At 51.5% G+C, this 23,491-nt stretch overlaps 1 protein-coding gene across 1 annotated transcript; it reads right to left on the bottom strand.

Moving 5' to 3' along the window:
• Window positions 1–4,119: 4,119 nt before the first annotated feature.
• IFNLR1 (interferon lambda receptor 1) lies at window positions 4,120–17,239 on the bottom strand. The gene is made up of 7 exons (XM_090057227.1): window positions 17,119–17,239; window positions 13,927–14,050; window positions 12,097–12,278; window positions 11,046–11,194; window positions 10,166–10,322; window positions 9,480–9,607; window positions 4,120–8,722 (listed from the first exon to the last, which is right to left on the bottom strand). The coding sequence occupies exons 1-7, from the start codon at window positions 17,237–17,239 to the stop codon at window positions 7,802–7,804; spliced, it is 1,782 nt and encodes a 593-aa protein (XP_089913353.1). The 3' UTR covers window positions 4,120–7,801.
• Between the last annotated feature and the right edge of the window lie 6,252 nt (window positions 17,240–23,491).

The raw sequence follows: 23,491 nt of genomic DNA, 5'->3' as shown, positions 1-23,491 counted from the left end.
CTCTGCACATGGCCAGGCCTGCAGGGCAGTAGGTCCAGCTGCCCATAGCCAATCCCACGCAGAGCAGGGAGAGCGGGGGCAGCAGTATCTCTGGCATCCGTTCTGTCCTGCACCCTGTTCCCAACCCCATGGAGAGGAGCAGGATGAAAGGAGCATTTCACGTAGCCTCTGCCAAGGCTGGGAAATGCCTGAGGACACAGAACCATCTCTAGCTCCTGTCTTGCCATGGGCGCCCTGCGTGGTGTGGCACCGGGGGACGTGTGCATCCGTTCCAGCCCAGCCACCGCCAAGTGCCTCAGGCTCCTTGTTTCTGTCTCCTGCTGTATTTGCTCCACAGCAGCAGGGCATGGGTTCATTACAATCCTTACACAGCATGGAGATGCTCTTCTGGATGAGGTAAAATTGAAGCTGAGGAGGCTTTCTGCATTTGCTTTCAAACACTGCTGTCATGAGGAGCGAACAGCAATCTTACTGTTGATCCCCGGACACGAAGCAAGTTCCATTTCCCTTACTAGCCGGGGATGGGGAAGAGCACATCAGCTGCATCCAAGAGAAAGAGCGCAGGACGGCAAGATGGGGATTCAGTGGCCTGGGTTATTGAGAAGAGCTTTCAGCCCTGGAAGGTTTGGAAACATAGACTCTGTGGAGACCCTGCTTACCAGCGTGGGACACTCCAGCGGGGCCCAGGCTCTGGGCGGCCCTGGGTGCCCGCCGGGGGCACCTGCAGGAGGGGCTGGCACTCACCTCCACACAGCGCCTGCTTCATCTGGTTGATCTCCACCAAGCCTCAGCACAAAATGCGGTTTGCTGAGTGTCAGCACGAGGAAGGGCTCAGTGCTGCAGGAGGAGGTTAGAGACATTCCTGTCCACCTTCATCCCTCGCTCTCAGGAATGTGCGGGGCGAGCAGCATAAAGGGGCTTTGAAGATGTCAGAGAAACCCCACAGTGACCTCCCCTATGTAGGGCAATCCTCTGTCTGCTGCCGTTCCCATGCCCAGATGCAGGGGAGGAGGAGGGAGTGGAGGGTCCTGCCCACCTGATCTCCACTCCTTCCTGTCCTGAAGGCCCTTCTAACTGCTCCAGAAATTAGTGCTGGCACCTTAGAGCCAGGAGCAGACTCTGGGCCCCAAATCCAGCTCAGTTGGGATGGCCCATTGGACAGAGTGGTACTTATCCCCTCCCTCCGCCATCTCTGATCCGCGCCCGGGAGCAAGGGAGGCACTGCTGTACCATAGGCTGAGGCTAGGTTGCCCAGTGTAATCAAGAACAAAATTGGAGGGAGCTCCATGATGCCCACGTGACTCTGCAGCTCGTACATTGTCCAACTGTAAAAGGTGCCGGCAAGTGCCACGAGGGTTTTTCCTGCAGTCACCTGCAATTCATCATTTTCTTGGTAGAATAAAAAAATAAAACTGGAACAGATGCCTGGTACACAGTTTATACAGCGGTAAGTCAGGCTGGGGATAAAGTTGCCTCCTCTGAAAGGGAGTGAGAATGATGCACGAGCCTCAGCTTCTCCAGTGGCCCCGTGTCTGGCCATTCCCTTAAGTTCATTGCATCCTTGGGTAACCCTTGGCCCCTAGCAAACTGTCTCCTCCACCACCTACCAGCCACACACTATGATAGCTGTTTCTGAATTCACTAAGTCCCTCTAATAATTCCTTGCATGAGTTCCCTCACTCATAAATGCCAACTGAAACACTTGGACGAACAATATTTCCGCTCTGGCTGGCTGGTCAACCGCAGAATTCACCTGGGCTGTAGCACAACTTCAGCATGGACAGGAAACTTCTTGAACTATGCTGTCCCCAGTAAAGCACCTATGCACTCTGGTCTTTCTCAGCAGAGGTGCTGCCCCATGTTTCAGAGGAGCTGAGCACTGGGCTGGATCGTGTCCGTGCAGGAGATCTGTCTTGAGCAAGGCTCCAGCCTCTACCCAGCGCCCATGCAAGAGATACATCGGCTCAAGCTACATTGGACCAAATAAACTAGGCATAGACTAAGGTCTTGTGAGGAGGAACTGGGCAGAGCTCACTCAGCTGGGTCTCCCTCATGTCTTTGGAGGCCACGTGGATGATCCCCCTAACAAGGCTCCTATCCAGACCCTTTGTGCCCCCCTGCAAGATTTTCTCCAGGCTGGAGTAAATGGTTACTCTCGTCTCCTGGGAACACACCAGGAAAGAGAACAATGGGTTTCCTTTGGGACCAGTGCCAGGTCATCCAGGATTGTGACGTTGGACATCAGCTACCCAGGGGTTGTCCTACAGCCCCTCTAAGGGGGAACTTGCTCCCTGGACAGGAACACAACCAGGGTGTCTTAGGTTTGTTCTTTCATGCAGATGTTCACAGCTGGCACTAACAAGGCAGGAACGTCAGGCACTGCAAGGGCACCATGTAACAGGATGGCGGGAGACACAGGAGTACCATGAGACAAGCAGTCAGATGCATCACAGGCACTGTCACCCCAGGGCGCTGGGGTGGTGGGAGTGACTCTCATTTCCTTCAGAGAGGGGGGACACCTGGGGAGCAACAAGGAGCTGTCAGGTGATCCCGAGCAGCAAATTTAGCAGGAGTGTGTCGGGCAAGATGCTGCCAAAAACCCATTGGATGATTAGTTCTGTTACTGAATGAAGAAAGGAGTTGAAATATTTGTGAACCAGGTCCCCATACCCAGCAGAGTCATACTTGGACGACAGCAAATCAGGTGGGGAAAGAGAGTTGCCCAGCGTCTAGCCAGAGGCAGCACCCTTGGCGGTGTTCCCAGTTTTTTTCCTGACTTGCTGGGGGACAGTAGGCGAGTCACTTCACTTCCTGGGCCAGATGGCTGAAGCTTTCCAAGCTCACAAGTCTGCTGGGAAACTATTTCATGTGAGCTCAGTGCTGTGAGATACTTGGAGGAAGACACTAAAGAGGCTCATAGCATTATCCACAGGATGCAAGCTTGTTTGAACGTGTCTTATACCATATCTACCATCTACTGGGGAGTCGGAAATGATGCCCATGTGAGCATGTCCTGATATCGCAGTGACAGCGCAATATAACAAGGGCATGTTGTATTGTGACCTTTAATAGGAGAGGAGGAATGGAAAAGACACGGTGGATGGGCAAGGACCAGGTTTGGGTGGAAGTGCTTAGAGCAGCCGTGTCCCTGTTGGAGACTCTCCAGCAGAAGGCTCACAGTAATGTCAGGCTCCACATCTGCCTGGCCAAACCCTGGGCCAGGGTTGCCCTGAGCTTTTTTCATCGGGCATCTCCCTGCAGAGGCATCACTGGTGGAAAAACCTGCAATGGAGGAAAAGGATCCTGTCGATTTCTGTGTGAGAAATCACGTTGGTCTCGTTCGTCACCACCCACTAGCGGCTCTCCTGGAGCCAGACTCTGTGGCCTGGCTGCAAAGGAAAGGTTTCCTGGCACAGCAACAACGGGAGAGCTCTCCAGGCCACCCTCCTGGCTGAGGCAGCTGGTACTGCCAACAAGGCACTTTCCTTAGTGCAACTTAGTTCTGCCAAAAAGCCCTTTTTTGTCAGTAGGATGGAAAAGGTGCTCTGGTGTTGGCCAGCATCAGAAGGTAAAAAATCTATAATCGTCAGTCCCATGTTCAATGACCACAGCTGTACCAGCCAAAGGGGTGAGAGTGGACCTGGTCAGGGAGAAGATGATGTCTTCCCCTTTCTCCTGCTCTGTTATGCTAGAAGATTTGCTTGCAAAATAGCCCAGCCAGTTGGAAGGGGAGATTACTGTGACATTTGTTTTCAGGAATATAAGGGAAAGTCATGCAGACAATAACAATTCTTTTCTCTTTGACAGTTAGTTGGAGAATTGGGATCACACACCCAAAATGATGGTTCAGGGCCAAAGTTTTTGAAAGCTAGGTTGCCTATACACATACCAGGGGTGGAAGGCGGCTATTTAAATTAGAGTGGTTCCCCAAGAGCCACTCTAATTAAAACAGCTCACTGTCACATGTATTAAGCACCCATATTGTAAAATGGTCATTAGAACACTTTCACTAAAGCTCATTGAATTAACTTTAGTTAAGCACCCCCACATCCATTTTAAAATGTGGGGGGCGGGGGGGCGGGGAGGCTTATTACACATGACAACGAGTCGATGCTGGAGCGTTTTAATTAGAATGTGGAGCAGACTTGATCCATTGAGCCTGCTCCCACGTGTTTTAATTAGACCACGAACCAGTATGTCTACAGGCTGCCCTAGTGCTTCACTTAGGTAATGTATACAGAGACACCTCGCCCCACCCACCTGGCTGCAAGGGGACAGGGTCAGAAATACCTCGGGGATGGAAGGAGCCCTTTCCCAGGACATGTAACACAGTCTCTGATGAGCGGAGGCATGCCAGTGTTCAGTGTCCTGCCCTGGCACCAATCACCCAAGCTACAGTCCAGGCCACCAAGTAACACTGGTTTGCACAACTGAAAATCTGGCTCTAGAAAAACTGGTTTTAGCTAATTCACCTCTTCCTTGTGTTTCCAAGAATGGGTGTGGGACTAGAGAATAGGCATGGAGAACATCATGGGGCTCTTACCTCTACCGAGTCATTTCAGGTCAGTGACTTCCATTGTTCGAAGCTGGCTTAAACAAGCTTTCCTTCTCTCATGCGCTGAGCAGCTCCTGTCCGGAGCCACTCAGGATGCCAGGTCCAGGACCCAGGAAAGAGGTGATGTAAGCACCACTGTGACAATGAGGTGGCCATGTCCTACCTCATAGGTGGCTGCTCACCAGTGAGGGTCTGTGTATCCTGTAAGCTTTCTCTGGGCTGCATAAGGCTCCAGATTAAGTATCCCCAGAGGAGGCCAAATTTGCTCTGATGTAGAATATTTTAGTCCCTCAGCTCACATGGGAGTGTCCTGTCTTCTCCAGGTGTGCTGTACCTGCCAGCACTGAATGAGTATTTAAATCTGCCCATGGTTGAATCTGTAAGAAATAAAAACAGATGGGAACCAGGAGAAGCCTCCTCTCACTTGCTAGTTGTTTGGCCTCCTTAGTTTTTGCATCTTGTCGTCCCAAAGGGCTTGTTGAAGCCCTCAGATGTTACGGGACTGAGTTGCAACCATCTTGTCCATCCAGCCCACCAAATGCACCCTGCCTACATGGGTCCTGCGCCGGTCTACATGGAGGCCTCACTACCCCCTCCATCCAGTGCCCCCAGGGGTGGGTGCAGGGTGGACGGGGGCACTGGATGGGGGGGCAGCGAGGTTCAGGACGATGATTCAATGATTCAGGACTTTAAAACTTGGCCCAGTGGGAATCTCACACACATCTCATGAGGTAGAAAATATAAAGGTGCTTTTGTTTCCCTCCCACATCACTGCCATATCCCCTAAACATTAGTTTTTTAACTCATACACAACCCCTGTCAGACTGACTATGATCACTATTCTGAATTAGCAGATGAGGATGGAGAGGCAAAGAGAGAGCAAGTGGCGGGTCTAGAAGACGTGCTGGTGCAGGGACCTGACCCGAGACCTCTCGAGTCCCTTTTCAGAGACCTCTGATGTGTCAAACTCTCACTGCAGAGGGTTCGCTCTTGCTTTTGCTGCCATGCCTGTAATTCATGCAGGGAGGGAGCTTTTACCGATGATACTACAATGGTTGCGTGTCCTGCTAAATGAATAGGTGTGATTAAGTGCAGCGTGTGCCTGCGTACACTGGAGGACACGCAGGACAAGCAAAATACATAAGTGACTGGAGGAATTGTACAAGACGGCGGAGCTCTTATATTTTTTCCGTGACTGCACCGTCTTGCTTAATCAGGTTCTTTGCTTCCTTCAAAACACTGCGAGGCTGAGACCCCCTCTGCACAGGGCTACCCGCATGAGCACTTTTCTCTGAACTTAGCAAAAGCAAGGTCTGTGATCTTGGGTGCGCTGTGTCTCAATTCCATATCAGGGAAGTTACGCCAAATTTTGCCACGCTGTTAAGGCGGGCTGTGCGGCATCTTGCAGGGTGCCGAGCACAAACTTCAGCCTTCTCAAGGAGTGCCTGCTAGTGGCAGGTCAGACATACAGCATGTGCAGCAGTTCCCCCGATTGTTGCATGCTTCTGGCTTGAACTTCAGGAATGGACATCACCTCTCACTCCTGCAAGTGCTCAGTCCCTCTGAAAACTAGGCCATCATCCTAACTCCTTCTGTAAAGAAATGTGATCTCTTCCATGTGCAGTTACCTGTTAGCTCATGCTCTCTCCTCAGATTTAAGAAGGAAGGAAGTCTGGTTTGGTGCCTGGGGCTGATTCCCCTCCAGAGAAACTGGATTAAGACTCAGTTCACTTTACACAGACCTCTGGGGCCAGGTGTCAGTGAAGCAATACTCTGGAGTGCTGGTCTCATTCAGAGCCTTGTTGTTGCTCTCTCTAGTCATAAAAGACATGAGGTACAGTGATACGGGGGGATGAAAGGCTCGGCATGCAGTTAACCAGCTCCCACATCAGCTCCCATATCATCTGATCTGCCCTTCGGCTCTCCCAGCCCTCGCAAGTATTAAAGTCCTCCATTAGTACCCTGCTGTCCTTTCCTCCTTGCGAACGGGAGGTCAGAGGCAGCGCACAAACTCCCACCAAAGGCAATACATCCTACACATGTGCTACTGGCATTTCTCTCTTATTTAGTAGTTTCATTTGTCCTTATTTCCTTTATTGGACTAGAATGGTAACCAGTTCCTTTGACCTGGAAATATAAGTAAAAGTGCAAGGTGTCACCATCAGCCACTTGGCCTGATGCCTGCCCCCCGAACTTATGTAATTCAGTGAAGCTTTGACTTTGCTCCGAGGGATGGGCAGGCTCCAGGCCCCCCCCAGCATGGGAACGGCAGCCACTGACCGCAAATAGTGTCTGGGGAGGAGAGACAGGAAACGGAGCACTTGGAATATCTCGGACCAAGGCAGCAGGCTTCCCCGGGTGTGAAGAGGTGCCCTCAGTCGGGCTGGCTGGGCAAATGAAAACACGCGGTTGTCAAACAATCCCTGGTAGCACTGAGCTGCTCTGCTCCGCGAGACGAATTTCACCTCCAAAATGTGTATTTTTATACAAACCAAAAGAAAGGAGTTTTTCCTGCCTAAGTGCAGGAGAGCTGGACCCGATGATCTTGTAAGGTCCCTTCTAGCCCCTAACATCTATGAATCTCTGACAAAAATAGCAAACATAAACACAACCTATATTTTCGGCCTTGATTTTTCCTCTCTATTCTGACACAGGGTGACCATGAGTTTCTCCCAATCCCATGAAAACAAACATGGCAAAATGTCTGTAGAGGAGGCAAGTTTCAACCCTTACTTTTGCCACCAAGGGCGGGGAATAACGTCACACCCCAGGTGAGCACCTGGGGGTGGATCAGCTGGGGTCCCAAACCACATGCAACTGCATCCTGCCACGTTGCCAGCACGGGCTGGTTGGTTCAGACTTTGCTTTTTCTGATACACCAGTGTTTTTACAGAGAGATAATTAACACACAATCCATATCTCACCATAAATTCCTATGGGATGGTAAGGCACCTGCAGTGTGTGCTTTGAGGGAGACGTGTGAGATCATCACCGTGCACCTTGCCCGTGTTTGAACTTGTCCTGTTTCTCCTGCAGTACAATCGCAGTGCCTTATGGCCACTGGGTTTCTGCAGCAGGATAGTGAGTGGGTGTTAGCTACCTGAAGTGAAAGCACACCTTCTTTGCAATCGGAGCTGTAGCACCTGATAGGACAGACATTAATAGAAGCTGCCCTGTCTGGGTAGTGGTGCACAGACAGGCACAGGCTGACAAATGCTTGCCCTTTCATTCCTCCCCGTGATGCCATCAGTTTCTTGATATATAATGCACCTGCTGATAGCCCTGGAATTTAAGCATTTGGTAGTTCTTTTCCTCCGCGGTCCCAGGCTTTCCCCATGTCCCAGCTTCGAAAGTCTGCCTTAGCGTGGTGGCTGGAGGCGGTGTCCCTCCTGCTGAGTGCGTGGCCAGAAAGTCGGCCTCGCTGTCACAGTCACTTGAAACGTCCTCGTCCTCTGCGAACTGTAAAGTCTGAAGGGCGACGTCCTGGGGAGGGAGCTCACTGGAGTCCTCAGCGACTCGTACTTTCAAGCAAACTATGTGCTCAGGGAAGGGAAGCCTCTCCAGGTCAGGGTCAGAGTGGCCCCTTGCGGGGAGATGTGGGGCCTCAGAGGAAGGGTTAAAACGAAGTCCCTCTGTCAGCACAGTCACCTGAAGGAAGGCCTTGTGCTGGCACGTGTCCACGTCCACATTACGCTGCTCATATCCGTCTGCTGGATGTCCGGAGGGTCCCAAGGAGGAGCGGTCCGAAAGGGAGGTTTTCTCGCTGCTTTGGAACCCCGAGGTGTCCTCCTCCATCTCCCTCCAGGCACAACGAGCCAACGCGGTCCCTGCAAGGTCCGGCACAGAGCCTCCGTCCAGCTGGGAGCCTCCTGATTCAGAGCTGGACTCCAACCCGTTCAGACTTGCACCGGACGCTCGGCAGTTTGGGCCTGTCTTTGGGAACCGAGGCTTTTTGATGTAGGGTGTGAAACTGCTGTCGTCCTCCTCCTCCTCCTCCAAGGAAAGGAGAGAAGAGGCTGGTGATATGTTGTTTCTGGCTGAGGGATTGTTCCTCCTCTCTTGCAACTCCAGCTTTAGCGTGAATGCAAGGAGCTCCTCCATAAAGAATTCTTCCCCGTGAGGCTTCTTCTCACAAGCCAATGGCAGAGGCCTTACATAGGAAAAATCCTAGTGGGGAATGAGATCTGCAGGTTAGAAGGATGTTTTTTTCTCTGATTGAAGTTTTCTAAAGCCAAGGCAATGCGTGTGCGACATGGGGGCATCAGAAGGGATTCATCATGGGGGCGCAGAAGGGAATTGGTGAGGCTCTACTCACCAAGGCACCCCCTACTCACCAAGGCACCCCTGGGGGTCACAAGAAATAATGGCCGTAAGCTAGCAGAGAGCAGATTTAGATTGGACATTAGGAGGAACTTCTTCACAGTTAGAGTGGCCAAAATCTGGACTGGGGTCCCAAGGGCGGCGGTGCTCTCCCCTACCTGGGGGTCTTCAAGAGGAGGTTGGATGGGCATCTGGCTGGGGCCATCTGAACCCAGCACTCTTTCCTGTCTAGGCAGGGGGTCGGACTTGATGATCTATTGAGGTCCCTTTCGACCCTAACATCTATGAATCTATGCCAGCATCACAGCCTTAGAGAATGACTCCGATCATGGACCTATGGGTGATGGAGCCCCAGCGGGTTACAGTGGAGCTATGCTGATTTACATATATGCAGAGCACCCAGCGCAAGGTGGCTCCTCTCTGAGCAAAGCTGCCTGCTGTTTCAGCAATGCAAATGGCAATGGTATGCTGGAGCATCCTCTCTGACTGGCTCACCCGCTCTAAGTGCCAAGCATCTTTGCCTCCCCGCCCCCTTTGCTATTAGGAAAATGCACAGGGGCTTAGCAGCAGGATTAGATCCCCACCATCCCCAGTCTTTTCATACCAAAGCTTCAGGTCTCTTCACACTTTTAGCAACTTCTTTGCACAAACAGTTGATGAAGAAACCACTGGCAGGAAGGAGGAGGAGGAACAAAAGGACAACAATGACAAGCAGGAGTTTCCAGTTGACTCCTGCAAGAGAGAATGCCACAAAACAGTTTGGTCACTGCAGACAGACGTTATAAATGATAATCCTCAGCTCTTACATGGACTTTTCCTCCGGAGATCCCAGGCAATAGCAGTATCACTTCCTTCATTTGGCAAAGGCACAGGGAGGTGAAGGGACTCATTCAAGATCACCCAGTAGACTAGTGGCAGAGCCAAGGTATCCTTACTCCTAAACCAGTACCCTACCCAGCACTGGCCAACAAGTGGGATCCTTCTTCACAGGAAATGTTCATTTTTCCTGGGAGTTCTGGGTGCCAAAAATGTTCAGCCTCAAATCAGATTATTTTAGCTAAGCTATTTCTTTCGCCCCGGAGAGTTCAACTTTTCGGATGCTTATGTTTCTGATGAAAAATTCAAATGTTTCAAAGAAAGCAGATACTTGGGGGGGGGGGGGGCGAAACCTCTCTTTCAGAGAGAACTCAATTTTCTGGTGAAAACCAGTTTAGATGGACAATTTTCAACCAGCCATAATCCCACCCGGTGGCCAACTGTGCTTCTGAAAGCCTTGCCCCCGAGCCGTACCTTTGGGGTTCAGCAGCACGCACACTGGCCTGGAGAACTCGCTGTGTTTCAGGTCAATGACTTGGAAGGAAGTCCGAGCGCTCAGGCAGTAATTGCCACTGAATGCCGTGGTGTTGATCTCCACGTCTTGCCACTGCCTCTTGCCCTTGTACTGCTGCTGCTCCGAAAGAAGGAAAGGAGAGGGTTGGGAACAGCGGGGGATCCCTGCTCAGATCTGGGAGGTATGTTAGGATATCCATGCCTGAATATGGATCCTTCTTCTCAACCCCCAGCCCCCACTGAGCTCTGCGCTGCTGTGCCTATGCTCCTACCTGTACGTACTTTCAAGCTAGCTGAGGCACCTCGAGGGGTTACTGAAGGCTCTTCTGTAGGGCTTGCAGGGAATGCAGAAAGAAGCTCCTGCATCATAGGGGGTCCATATGGGACAATGTGAAATTTGCCCCCTGCTCCTTCCCCTCAATCAATCATAAAAGCTTCCATTAATCAAACTAACGTATTTTAGGGCAGTTTGCTGTCTGCTAGGGCTTCCTATTTCATAGCTGGTGCCACTCCACCTCCCTGCCCCATGCCCCATGCCCCATGCCCCATGCCCCATGCCCCGCACCCGGACACCTGTTTTAATTTCCACCAGCTGGCTGGGACTGGTCTCCAAAATCCAGGAATGTCCTAGCCAAACCTGGATGTATGGTCACCCTATGAATCACCCTCAGCTGGCTACTTAGACAAGCAAGAGCAACACTAGAGGCCATTTCAGTCTTGGAGACAGGGATGAACTAAAGCCCATACCCAATCCTCCCCACCTTTGGGTCTGGTCCCAATCCCTGATGCAGCTTGGCTTAGCACTTTCTACATCTAACGCAGCTTGGCTTAGTTTGCCAACCTTGTCACTGGATTCAGCTTCCCAGAAGTCCAAGTCGTACTGCAGGCTTGGAAACTCATGCTTCAGGCAGGAGGCCAGGGGGAAAATGGCATTGACAGTCATTACGTTTTCCTTTACTTTCACTCCCAGGACCGGAGGAGCCAGCTCCACTGTAATTGAGTAAGCAGGTGTCAGAGCAGTGCTAGCTTGTGGGCTCGAGTGCAGCTAAATAAAAGCTGTCCTCTGAAAAAGGCCACATAGAAATCTCCCCTAGACAAGGTAGCCTCACCCTCTTAGATGGATTCTGACAGCGAGAGGTCCGTGCTCTAACTACCTGGTTTGGGGGCTGCAGTAGCTATTACCACGTGATGAGTGTGATGGGCAACTCTTGGTCCTCCACCATCCAGCTGACACGTCCCAATAAGCACTGTCCTGCATCAGTGCGGTCTGAGACGCATCTACCTGTGCAGGGCCTGTGACTGTACCGGCCGTTCTCCCGAGGCTGTCATGCTGAGCCCATCACCAGGGTCTCCCTGCACCTAAGAAATCCTAGAAGTATGGTCTGGACCTAATCTCCCTTCAGCCCCATAAGCAGCTGGTGTTGTGCAGAGCTTCCTATCTCTCCTCTGAGCCTTCTGATAGTTTTTTCAGGAGGCAACATAAATACCTTCCCTGCCTCACCCAGAAACACAAATATGCACGGTCTTTGACCTGGTTTGACTTGCCGTGGTCAGAACAGATTAAACGTGGAGTGCGTGCAGCTGCGTGTCATACTGGTGAAGTGAAATGTCTCCGTCCTTTGTAAATAAAGTGTGCACAAGAAAGAAGGTCCTAGTGAGCCGAGGAAAGGGCGCAGTGCCCAGTAAACCTGAGTTGTAGTACTGCTGCTGGCAATAACTTCCCTTCCAGCCAAACCCTGAAATCTCTCTATGGTTTCCAGTTTCCTTATCTGTAACATGCAAATATTAAGGCTGGAGTTGCAGAGCTGTGTGAGCAGAATGAAAGTTCAAACTCTCTTAGTGCTGCAGGATCAGCAAGGGGTTCAAGCCAAATCGTAGACCAACAAACGTACCATCAAAATGATGTTCGATGTATCCTGACTCTGCCCAGGAGGACTGGCGTCCACTTGACAGGGCTTTTACCCGGGCCCTGTATTTTTTGAATGAGTCTGACAGCACACAAGTCAGATTGCAGATGGTTTCAGAAATATTTTTGCAGTGTGTGACCTTTTTCAAGTGATTTCTGTTTCCCCAGCTGAAAGAAGAGGCAAAACCAACCCAGAGTCAAGCATGTAATAAAACAGGTTTTAATATGGGGAGAGGAGGACAGAAGTAGCACTATATGTGGCAAAGGGCTTAGAGTATAACTCTCACGTTTGTCTATCGTAAGGGATGAGGTGGGTAAAGGGATGCAGCCAGTGCACTAGTAACGATTATAAAGGTTATAATAACAATAACAACAAGAAGAATAATATAAAAATGGTATGCATCAGCATTACTATGTGTATATTACTGTACATAGTATTAAATATAATATAATGTCGTATATTATGTGATTATTATGCTGTATTGAGGTTTATATATTAATAATACATACTAATATAAACATAGTGATACTGAAAGGTATAGTTCTATTAACAAATATAATTTTATATTAACGCATCATTATATGAACAAGTATCCCTGGGAGGGCTGGCCTAGTGGCCTTGGCTTTCCAGCCAGAGAGGAGGTGGGAGAGAGCGCAGTGGTGAAGGCACGAGCCTGGGATTTCCCAGCTCTGCCACAGACATCCCAAGTGGCCATGAATACATCTCCCGGTCTCTCTGCACCCTGGCTCCTTCTGCCTGCAAGATAAGGGTAATAGCACTTCCCTGCCACCCAGAGGTGCTGGAGGGAGCAGGACATTTAAGGACAAGGAGGTGCTCAGGCCCTGTGCTCTTGAGGGAAAACTGTAAGTACCTGAGATAAAAGGAAAGACACCAGCCTCTTCCCTGAAGAGCTTTGCAGCCCCAGGCTGAGCCCAATGATTTTAGGTGCCTCTGTTTCTGGGGGATGTCTGACTTGATTCATCGTAAGGAGCCCTGAGTTTCAGAGGGAGCATCCTCTGCCCTTCCTGCTGATTATAGCCCCGAAGGAGCCCCACCCTGAGGCCCCCAAATCACGAGTCCCTTTTCACAATCTTGGCCTAAGTTTTTGGATCTGATCTGCTTCCCTCGGTGGCCAAAGGGAAGGCTCCCATCGTGGTGTCCGGGGGTGGGCAATCCCGAATTCACTGACCCCGTCCAGCGCGGGCCAGAGAATCAGGAGGCAGAGAAAAGCACATGCAAGACGAGATGCCTCCTGGAGGAGCTGAGGAGGGAGGCGAAGAGGCTGGACAAGCTGGTGTAAAGGGGAGATAAGGAAGCGATGCTCTGTGCGTGGTGGCTGAGAACAGAGGGCCTAGTGCTCCACTTCGGTGCCAGTGCACTTCTGTCTGGTGGAAGCACTTAGTCATGAAACCCTGGATTCAAAGCCCACTGTAGCGGGTAGAAACACTCCCTCTGACTCCTGTGGTCAGACACCAAAGCAGGGGAAAGCAGGCCCAGGGTGACTGACGCCAGGGGCAGAAGAAGGAGGGCAAGCTGGGAGGTGAAGGGAGCAGTAAAGAGGGAGGGGGCAGTCACTCTGGGGACGAGGGGAGGTGAGAGCTGAAGGGGTGGTGGCAACTGCAGCTGCAGTGGTGAGAAAGCTGGCTGAGCTTCCAGCTTCCTGCCCCTCCACCGTTCAGCCAGAGACTCCTCCAGCAGGTCACATTGTCTGTGGAGCAGGTTGTGAAGCAGAGCCCCTGCCCTACGCTCTCCCCAGACCCCCTGGCTACACCCCTGGGTCCCTCTGCCCGGTTCTGCCCCGCTCTGCGCGCTCACCTTTCATATTTCACCGTGTACACCGTGTCTGGTGGGGACCCTTCCCCGGGGAGCCAGGTCAAGACAATATTGAAATCCTTCGACAGCAGCGTCACATTCTGGGGTGGGGGCAGATGCATTTGACCTGAGAGAAGGGGAAAACTGTTTGAATGTGCCAGCATTGATCCTCGGCACTGCTTCCCAGCGTCCCCAGAGAATACGTATCGGCAGCCGTGCGCGCTCTGAAACACGGGCAGGGCCAGCGTGGGCAGTCGCAAGCCCAGGTGGGCAGGAAATGGGCTTTCTGTCTTACAAGTGAAGAAGAAAGGTCTAAGAATGCTTCCTCTTCTGCATCAGCGTGAAACTGCGACCCGAGGAAGTGGGTTTGTGACAGAGAGTTGTGTGGGGAGAGCACGAGAGAGAAAGAGGAACTCCAAAATAGCGAGCAGCCCGGGGTTAGCGCGCGTGTGGCAGTGGACGAGGCAGAGGCAAGTCCCAGGTGAGGGCTCTTGCTGTGCTGGGACAGCGCGCTCTCTCTGCTTCTGAACACAAATTCGATCTTGGATCTCAGTCATCTGCGTTGTGAGCGTTTTGCCAAGTTTGCCTTTTTCTGTGAAACATTTCAGTTTGGACAAATCAGTATCTTCCAAAGGAAAACCACTCTGTCATAAAGTTTCCAAGCTGCTGTACTCCCAGGAGGCCTTTTCTGCTCCAAATATGCATTGGCATATTGGTGATTCAGGACCTGGCCACCCTCTCTTACCTGTCCTGTTCCCTAGCTTGCAATTTGAGCAAACTACAATGAAGCCTTCTGAAACAGGAGCAGCCAGCAACATGCTTGTGCATGTCTGGAAGTGGCTGGGGAGTTTGGCAATTCTGTATCATATCTGCTTTCCTTTTGCGCTGGACATCTCCCCCTTGCTGGCTGTGCTCCTGTGGGAAGATACTCCTTTTTGGCCAAGTTCCTGATCTTTTCTTTCAGCCTTCAGCATTTGTTAATCATGTGATCCCTCATTCAGAGTTTTAGCGCGCACTGTGACTTCATATCCCAAGCAGGCTGAAAAAAGTGTCCTTGCAACACTTCCTCTGTTAGCCTCAGGCATGGCTGGGACACTGTACAAGTGGAAAACTCTCATTTTAAGAAAGTCCCTTTTGATGTGAAAGCAGTATTTTGCCTGCCCTTTGGATCTAATCCCACTTGCCAATGCTAACTTTAAAATCCCAGTTTGGAAAACAGGACTGAATTTGAAGGGCACCTAGGCCAGTGATTCTCAAGCAGGCTGATGCCCTGAGGTCCTTTCAAAGGTATCACAGGGTGCCACATAACATAGCACGGGCAGGTGTGCAAACATCATTCAAAAGATAAACCCAGAAGCTGTAGTATTAGAAACATGCACACCTGCTGTGGCCTTTCTGCGCTTTTTGCAACAAAAGAATCGCCCTGCTATTTTTCTGTAATGAAAAACTGAGTGAAACTAGGAGCTGGCATTTTCACAGGGGTGCCTCTAGACTGTTACGGGGCACCTCAGGTTTGTTGAGGTGTGCCTCAAGTCTAAAAAGGTTGAGAGACCCACTGATCTAAGTCATCGGCTAGTTATGTTAACAGACAAGAATCCTTAAAGTGATCTCAGCTCACGTCTGACAGTCCACAGGCCGGTGCTGCCATCTTTTTTTATTAACGAGGACTATGGATGAGGCCCAGCAGCTAGCTAAAAGGTGTGGTGCCTTCCTGACACATCCTCAATGACCTGCAGTGCCTCTTTCCCCTCTACAGGTAAGGAGGGTTGGTGTCCCCCTCTCTCTGCCTTGTGCTGGATCGGTGCCCATAACCCCTCTCTGGATCAGAGATAAATCGCTGTGCTCTGGATCAGGTCGACCGCTGTGCTGCTGCTCTTTTGAACGTGCAGCATGACGCTGAAACACATCCAGGAGGAATCCTTAGCGGCGACTTTCACCTCTGGCACCCCAGACCAGGGCTGTTGCGGCAGGACTCCTCCACCGGTCCCGATGCTTTACAGTCGTTACCAGTGCGCGCGGGAGAACGTCATCTGAGAGAGCACAACATGGTCTAGCTGCTTCACCACAGCCCTCCCTTGCGGGTACAATTCTCCCTGGGCCATGGCCCAGCTTGGGACTTGCACACCACTGGCTCTTTCAATCCCTATATCTTTTTCTCACCTGGATTTGATTTGGCTTTGGCATTTCCCCACTCCTCTGTCCTCCAGGCTCAGGACTGGCCTGTCGTGGTGCTTCCAACTCTAGCATACATCAGGCTGCCCAAGTTCAAACCCAGAGAGCTGCCTAGACTTTCCCAATTGGAGGAAGCCGTCTGGGGACAGCACAAGTACAAAGGAAGCGCTGGGTCAGTTTTTTTGTGGCACATTCTGGTTTGGGAAGGCAACCTCCAACCCACTGAGAGTGGTGGGAGCTGAGATGCTCAGTACTGTGCAGAATCAGGCCCTAGAAAAATAATCCTGTCCAACATCATGGGAAATAACCCAGTCTGTGGTGCCAGCCTGCTTTCTCCACACTCCTGTCTTCATTTCCCCCAAAACATATCCACCTGCATCCACATGAACCCGCCTGCATTCCCCCATGTGCCACCCATTAAACTCCAGCCTCCAGAGACTTCACTGGCCCAGGCAATTGTTTCAAACCTAGTTTTAAAAGTCACATCCCTCTGCACGCTGGTATCTTAGAGCAGGGAACACGGGCTTGCTCAGTGCTGCCCTGCGAGCTGGACACCTGGTGTTTTCAGGGAACAAACATTTTTTATTTCCATCCTTCAGCAAGATGCATTTTAGAGCAGTGGTTCTCTACCTTTTTTCATTTGCTGACCCCTACAAGTTTCAATTGGAGGTACAGACGCCTTTCAATTGTAAGTGTAGGTATTCACGTACTTTTGATTGATCATAGTCATCTTTCATGGACCCCTCAGGCATAGTCTGGGGACCTGCAGGGGTTTCCGGACCACAGGTTGAAAACCACTGTTTTAGAGACACACTTTTCATTGACACATATCTGCACGACAGCCTATGTTTCATTTTACGGGAATTATTCCTGTTTCCACTGCTAAGTCCTCATCTGCAGAAACTTTCAGTGCCCCGGCAAAGATCAAGGAAAGCAACGCCCTGTTTGTTTGCCACCTTTCATAGTAAAATCAAGCCAGCAGAGTGCAGGGAAATGAGAGCAGTAAGAATTTCTGTACCTTACCTTGGAGCCGCTGCAAGGAGCACCAGGCTATCAGAACACAAATTCTCCAGGCAGACATACTGAAGTGGAGACCTGAAGACTTTCTATGCGCCATGTCCTGGGTTTTATAAATCCCTTTCATTATCATATTTTTGGCCGTAAGCCACATTACACACCAGCCACCCAGAGGACAGTGCGAGCAATAACCTGCCACTATGACAGGCATAAACCCAGCCCTGCCTGCTAGCTGGAGTCTAAATGCTGGGCTGCACTGGAAATATAACAGTGGGTAGAAATGCAGCGAGCTCAGGACAAGATCGATCCTAGCTTAACAATTACCACCTTAGGCCCCCAGTACAAGAAAATACCTCTTCACCTTCTTAGGCGTATGTGCTATAGGGAATGCAATCATAAAACGACCTGTTTTTGTTTCATGTGCTTTACCGATAACTTCCATTTCAAAATATCCCTAGGAGGCTGGGAATTATTAGAAGATCCAAACATAGCTTTTCAGGTCAGAGGGTAATATTAATTATTAATCATTCTTACCCTTGCTATTGGCAATATTATTAGTCATGCTGAAAATAATTAATATTTATAACACCAGTTTATTATATAGCCTCACATCCCGTATGGCACTGGCCAAAGAATGTAACCCAGCCATTCCAGCATCAAGCCTATCTCTTCCTGCTCAGTATATTGTTTTAAGACATCATATTATCCCCATTCTAAAGGTAGGGAAACTGAGGCACAAAATTGTAACGGTGTCATGCTGTGAGTCAGTGCCAGAACTTCAACTGGAACTCATTCTGTGCTTTATCCTGAAACCCAATGCTGTTTTCTCCTAATACTTAGGTATCATTTGGCTAGCAGGAGCACCCAAAACCCTCAGTTGAGATCAAGACACCATTTGCAGTACAGATATCTAGGCAGTAAGGTCCCAGCCTTAAAGCACTCACAGGAGTGAGCAGTACAGCGTGGCATGCACAGTTATAAAACGAGGGTGCTTTTCTGTGTACTGTACCTTGAAAGTCCCAAGAACCCTTTTAACGTGGAATTGAAGTGCCAAGTGGCTCCAGCTTGGGCCCAGGCTCCTGGAGACAGCGGTGTTTTGTCCTTTGTACATTGAGACCATAGCAGTAAGCACTATGGTTTAGGTGAGATCTGTTTGCTTGGACACGCATCGGGTTAGTGTGTGAACGCCAGGAATGGATGAGCTCAGTGCACCTTGAGGTCAGACAGAAAAAACCCTAGCCAGTCTGTGTCTGAAGAGCTGCCCTGTTCTGTTAGCAAGGCCTCCGGCAACACGATCAAACCCACATGCCTGTGCTCGGGTACCTTGCCGAAGCAAAATGGACCAGCTGAAAGGGCCATCACCTGGACTCTGAACCTGCGGTTGTCAGGCTCACACAGAGGGGGAACTCACCTCCATGGTCGTAGGGGCAGGATGGCTTGATCTGAGCAGTTGGTCAAAATTTGGGGCCTTGTAGGTTTTTTTCCCTTAGGAAGAGCAAATGAGGATGGAGTCTGGTGTTTCCGGCACAGTGCCACTTGCTTATAAAGAGTTGGACGCAACATCTCATCTCCCTACACACAGTCAGGCTCAAACCAAGGGAGACAACAAGCTCCTTCCCTCCCTCCAGCTAGTGCTTTGCCCTATAGCTTTCTTTCTCAGGGCCACACACTGGGCACAGACAGAAGTGCAACTCCCCGGTCTAACTCCCAGACCTCCACAGAAAGCGCCATGAGTTAGACCGACCCTCAACCCAACAGGCATTAGCTGTTGGGTCAGGAGGGTGGGGGATTGAGCTCCAATTTGGAGGCAAGCCAGTGAGAGAAGGCAGGGAAGGAAGGTCCATTCTGGGGTTTGCCTTGCTGCACTGGACCCGGGGGCAGAAGGGTTGGAGGCCCTCACCTCGGGGGGGTCCAGTCCGCCTGCCTCACCCTCCAGTGGTGGTTGGGCAACTCCAAAACCAATCTCCCTCCACTCCCTTCCCCCCCATTCTGAAGCAGGGCTGGGCTGACCAGCGCTCCTCCCGGCGTGCACTGACACAAGTTAATGAAGGTGCTTCGCTTTGGAGCGCCTTCATCTGAACCTTCATGGATTCAGATTGTTATGGGATCGGGGCCTTTTAAAACACTGCAGCTGTGCACTTCTGTCAGGGCACGGCTGTAGAGTGCTTTCAGTGGCCAATTGTGTGACAAAATATCACTTGTGTCAGTGCTCCCTGTGAGCCACACAAGCACACTCATAGGCAGATCAAATCCATCATCTTTGGGTTTTGTTATCAGCCTTCGGGAACCCTTGGCTTACATGGCTCAACTTCTGCTCCAGCCTTTCCTATAGTCAAGTCCAGGATGTCGGCTCCCGTTATTTCAAATATTTATTCCACAAAGGAGCTCAATGACTTCTGCAGATACCCTAATGAAAGGCAGCTTTTCCACCCTCCAGCTGCAATGAGGTTTTGCTCAGCCCCTGGATTACTGGTATAAAGATCCTAGCGATAAATGGCTTGGCACCTGGGGGATGGAAGATACAGGCAGAGCTTGGAGGAAGGAAAAGACAGGAGTGAAAGAAAGTTTTAAGGCTCAGATTGCAAAATATTTTATCACAGCTCTGAAAGAAAATCAGAAGGGAGATAAAACTTCATCCTTCAAGGTTTAGAGCAAGCTCTCTTCGGGATTAGGATGAGAGCGTTTTAGCCGGGGAGAGGTTACTCCACGTTTGTCTGCAGCGGGGCTCCAGCGTGTTCCTCAGCACTGAGCGCTGTGCGCTGACAGACACAAGATGCTGGACCAGAGGGGTCCGACCCCACCTGGCAGTCGCTACTCTCCTGTGCTTCCTGGGCAAAGCTGCAGCACTGGGGCAAGAACAGCAGTAGCTCACGGCACAGTAGTGAGACGCCTCGCAGGTCTGGGATTTGGGAACAATCCAGTGAAACGGTGTTTCTCAGGACGTGCTGATTGAAATCGAGAGCATCCTTGGCAGCTTGATTTCTCTAGGGTTCATCGTTGTCATGAATGTCTGGTTTTCCGGTAGCTGCCACTGTGCAGACTGCCCTGAGCTTGCGTTGCCTTCACAGAGGGTTTCAGGAAACTGTTCTCCATTGCATTTTGCTCGAGCCATCTCTGCTCCTTTCCCAAACCTGAGGAAGGGCATTTTGTGCCTGAAAGCTTGCTTAGCATCTAGCGAGTCTCTTAAATATATTGGCCCCCACAAAAAATATCATCAAGCGGTTCGTGCTTCTTGCATTTTTCTTGGACCATCACTATGCAGTCACTGCAGCACGGAGAGCTTTTTGCTCTGACTTGGAACGGACCCAGATTTTACATTACTGAAATCCTCCCAAAAATGAGGCAATCTTCCGCCGCCTGCCTCCGCACCCTGGGTCACTGTGCCCACACCTGCCACTTCTGGACTGGGGGACGTCCCCTGGCATTAGAACCAGAGAATGGGGCACATTATTTGCAGCCACTGTCTTGTTCCTATCCTTCCCAATGCGTATCCCCTTCCCTGGTGCATTCCTAGCTGCCTCCTAAGAGAAGCTCAGGTCTTTGGTATCAGTAATGTGATGACACCTTAGATCTCAGCGAGAGATCTGGTGATGTTTATTAAGGAGGCTAGCAAGCAGGTGCTGGCTCAGCTGGTCATTTAATAGCACAGCAAGGGAGGAGCAGGCAGACAGCAGCAAGCGTGAGCTGTGCAGAGACCGAGGGTGGATGCATATCAAAGAATTGCCGTGTGTGTGTCTAGCTGTTGGGAGGCAGGTGACATTTATTGCTGAGCCCCAGTTGACCAGCGTGGATCCAGGGTATAACAGACTCCTGCCACCTCTGCCAAGCCGTTACAAGGCACAGGCCAGTACCCGGCGCATTAGTAACTCCCTTGGTAGGAGATGGAGGAAGTTCCTCTCTCTTCCTTTCAGCAGCAAGTTTGGCTAGGAGGGTGAGGGGCCCTTTTTCTCCTCTCTGCTGCAGCCAGATCAAAGCGAGAAGCAATGGGCTGGCCCAACAGCCACGCTGAGGTCTTGCTAGGAGCCCTGGAGAAGGGCCCACGTCACTGTGAGCAAGGCCCGGTACAGACATTGCACTTGGACCAGTGTAAGTGGTCAGAAACTGGTCTACACCCCTAACAGAACAGAAGTTCAGCCCACATAGACTGGTTTAAAAAAGGGGGAAACTGGTCTAAACTTGGCCCAAAGGACAAACGTGTGCTCTGTTTGCGACTGATCTAAGCGACGCTGCGTACGGAAAACCACGTAACTTAGCTGGCTTCTACCTCCGGCTTTTTGAATGCCTGCACCTAGCCTCAAGCACCACGCCGCGTGTCCCCACGGGACATCGGGGTGAATCCTCAGCCCACTGCGCCAGTGGTGAAGCTCCCCGTGAGGTCGGTGGGGCCAAGGCTTCCCCCCAGAAAAGCCGTCTGTACAGAGGAAGGAAACACCGAGGGAGCTGGAGGGTCTGTACCGCCAGGTGGCACTGCCTGTCAAACAAAAATGCCTCGGGAGGCTCGCAGGCTTGGAAGGCGGGTGGGACCCGGCTTCGATCTGGGAATGGGATTTGGCCTCGTGTAGACGCTCGACACGTGCTTGATTACAGCTCCCTTCTCCTGCTTTGGCTCGTGTCGTCCTCTACCCTCGCTTGCACCCGCGTTTCTAAAGGAGTCCGCAGACCGGCTGCCACCCAGCTTGAGCCGGGGAGAGCCAGCTCCTTCTCCCGGTACAGCTCTGCAGAGCGTGGTGGGGCCACGTCCGGTGCAGGACAGCGCCCTGCAGGGCCCGGCATCCTCAGCAGCATCTCAAAGGCAAGCGGTGCTTAGCGGAGCACAGCCCGTAACTCCCTGGCCTGGAAACCAGGGGACCTGGGTTTCTTTGGAGTCACCGATAAAGCTTAAAGAGCTAGGAGCATTTATTCTGGAGAAGACAAGAGTGCGGAGGTACTTGACACAGTCTTCAAATACCTGAGTGGTGATTACAGAGAAGGTGGAGATGAGCTCTTGTCTGTGGCCATAGGGGACCGGACTGGCAGCAATGGCCTTAAGTCGCAGCACGGGAAATAGAGGTCGGAGAGGAGCAACTTTCCGACGACGAGGGCGGTCAAGCATTGGCACAGGCTCCTCGGAGAAACTGGGGAATCCCCATCCTTGGAAGCTGCAGGCTGGGATGGGCTGGTTTAGTCAGAGATGATCCTGCCTCGAGCAGGGGGCTGGAGTAGACGTCCCTTCCAGCCCCGCTTTCCTATGACCCTATGAAAGGGGCATAGGAGATAGTTACCTGCAGTAGAAGAGGACGGGACTAAGTGAGCCAGAAGGTCCCTTCCCATGCTTTCTCCTAATCGTGCCCTAGCCTGGTATGTGACCTGGGGCAAGTCACCCTTCTGTGCCTCAGTTTCCCCTCTCTATTTTGTCCCCTTAGATTGTGGACTCTTTGGGGCAGGGGCTGTCCCTCGCTCTGTAGTCATGTGGTGCCTGGTGCAGCCTGACCCCACTTGCAAACTATAGCCCTACTGCCCGAGGAAGAATTGCTGGGGCTTTCTTGAGTGTCGCCATCTTTTGACTTAGTGGCTGAGGTGGGTGATGCGATCGCTCGGCCGTGCAGTTGCCTTCTCCACATGAGCAGCGCCACTGAGACCCATGGGTTCGGTGGGAGTCAGGGGGACAGCATTAGGCCCTCAGTTATTAGACAAATTCCCACTGGTGCTACTGGAAATGCCTCTCAACTGACAATGTAGTAAATAATGTGGGGTTTGGCCTTATCCATATAGGGGTCACTTTTCTTGGCACGCTTGTAGTGGTCCTGGACATTCACAGTCCCCCAGGAGCTGGAGTGATTTCGGGGGGGAGCCCCTCACTGACAGCCAGAGGGGATTTCTGAACCGCGTGGCATCAGGGGAACAGGACCATCTCCCGTGTGCTCTCTGCTTACGGGTCCAAGGGGTTTGGGTGCAGGCACAAGCTATTAAGAGTAAGACCCTCTCCTGACACTCACCTGCCATCAAAGCACACGGTGGGGGGCACTTTCCCATGTGGGAAGGGGCCTGGGATTGCAGAACAGCCCAGTGGGACTGAATCTGGTGCACCTGATTGCACTCTGCGTCTCAAGGGCCATTTAATTGCTAATTACCTAGCAACTAATGGCAAGTCAGCCATCCGTGGCAGGTGTATCTAGGTGGAAAGGAAGCCGAGAGAGACAGAGCCTGGCATGAGGGCCCTGCCTGCCACTACCTGCAGGGGTTGCCAACAGATAGCACCTGTGAGCGACGCGCCAGCACCTGTTTAACCAAGCTCCCTGCCTGACCGCCGTCCCCGAGACTCCCGAGATGAAAGGTTGCTCTTTGACAGCGGTCAGCAGCAATCGCTCCGGCTGTCGCGCTGCAGACGTGGCGCTCAGAG

This window comes from Crocodylus siamensis, chromosome 7 (genome assembly GCF_052110815.1).
Source record: "Crocodylus siamensis isolate JL-2025a chromosome 7, ASM5211081v1, whole genome shotgun sequence".
NCBI classification, from domain to species: Eukaryota; Metazoa; Chordata; order Crocodylia; family Crocodylidae; genus Crocodylus; species Crocodylus siamensis.
This window is presented reverse-complemented; position numbering and strand designations above follow the sequence as displayed.

Coding starts and splice junctions, on each gene's coding strand:
- IFNLR1 (XM_090057227.1), bottom strand. CDS start 17,239: ATGAAAGGGATTTATAAAACCCAGGACATGGCGCATAGAAAGTCTTCA. Junction 14,051..17,118: donor CTCCTTGCAGCGGCTCCAAG/GTAAGGTACAGA, acceptor CCCTTCTCTCAG/GTCAAATGCATCTGCCCCCA. Junction 10,323..11,045: donor AAGCTGAATCCAGTGACAAG/GTTGGCAAACTA, acceptor CTTTCGGAGCAG/CAGCAGTACAAGGGCAAGAG.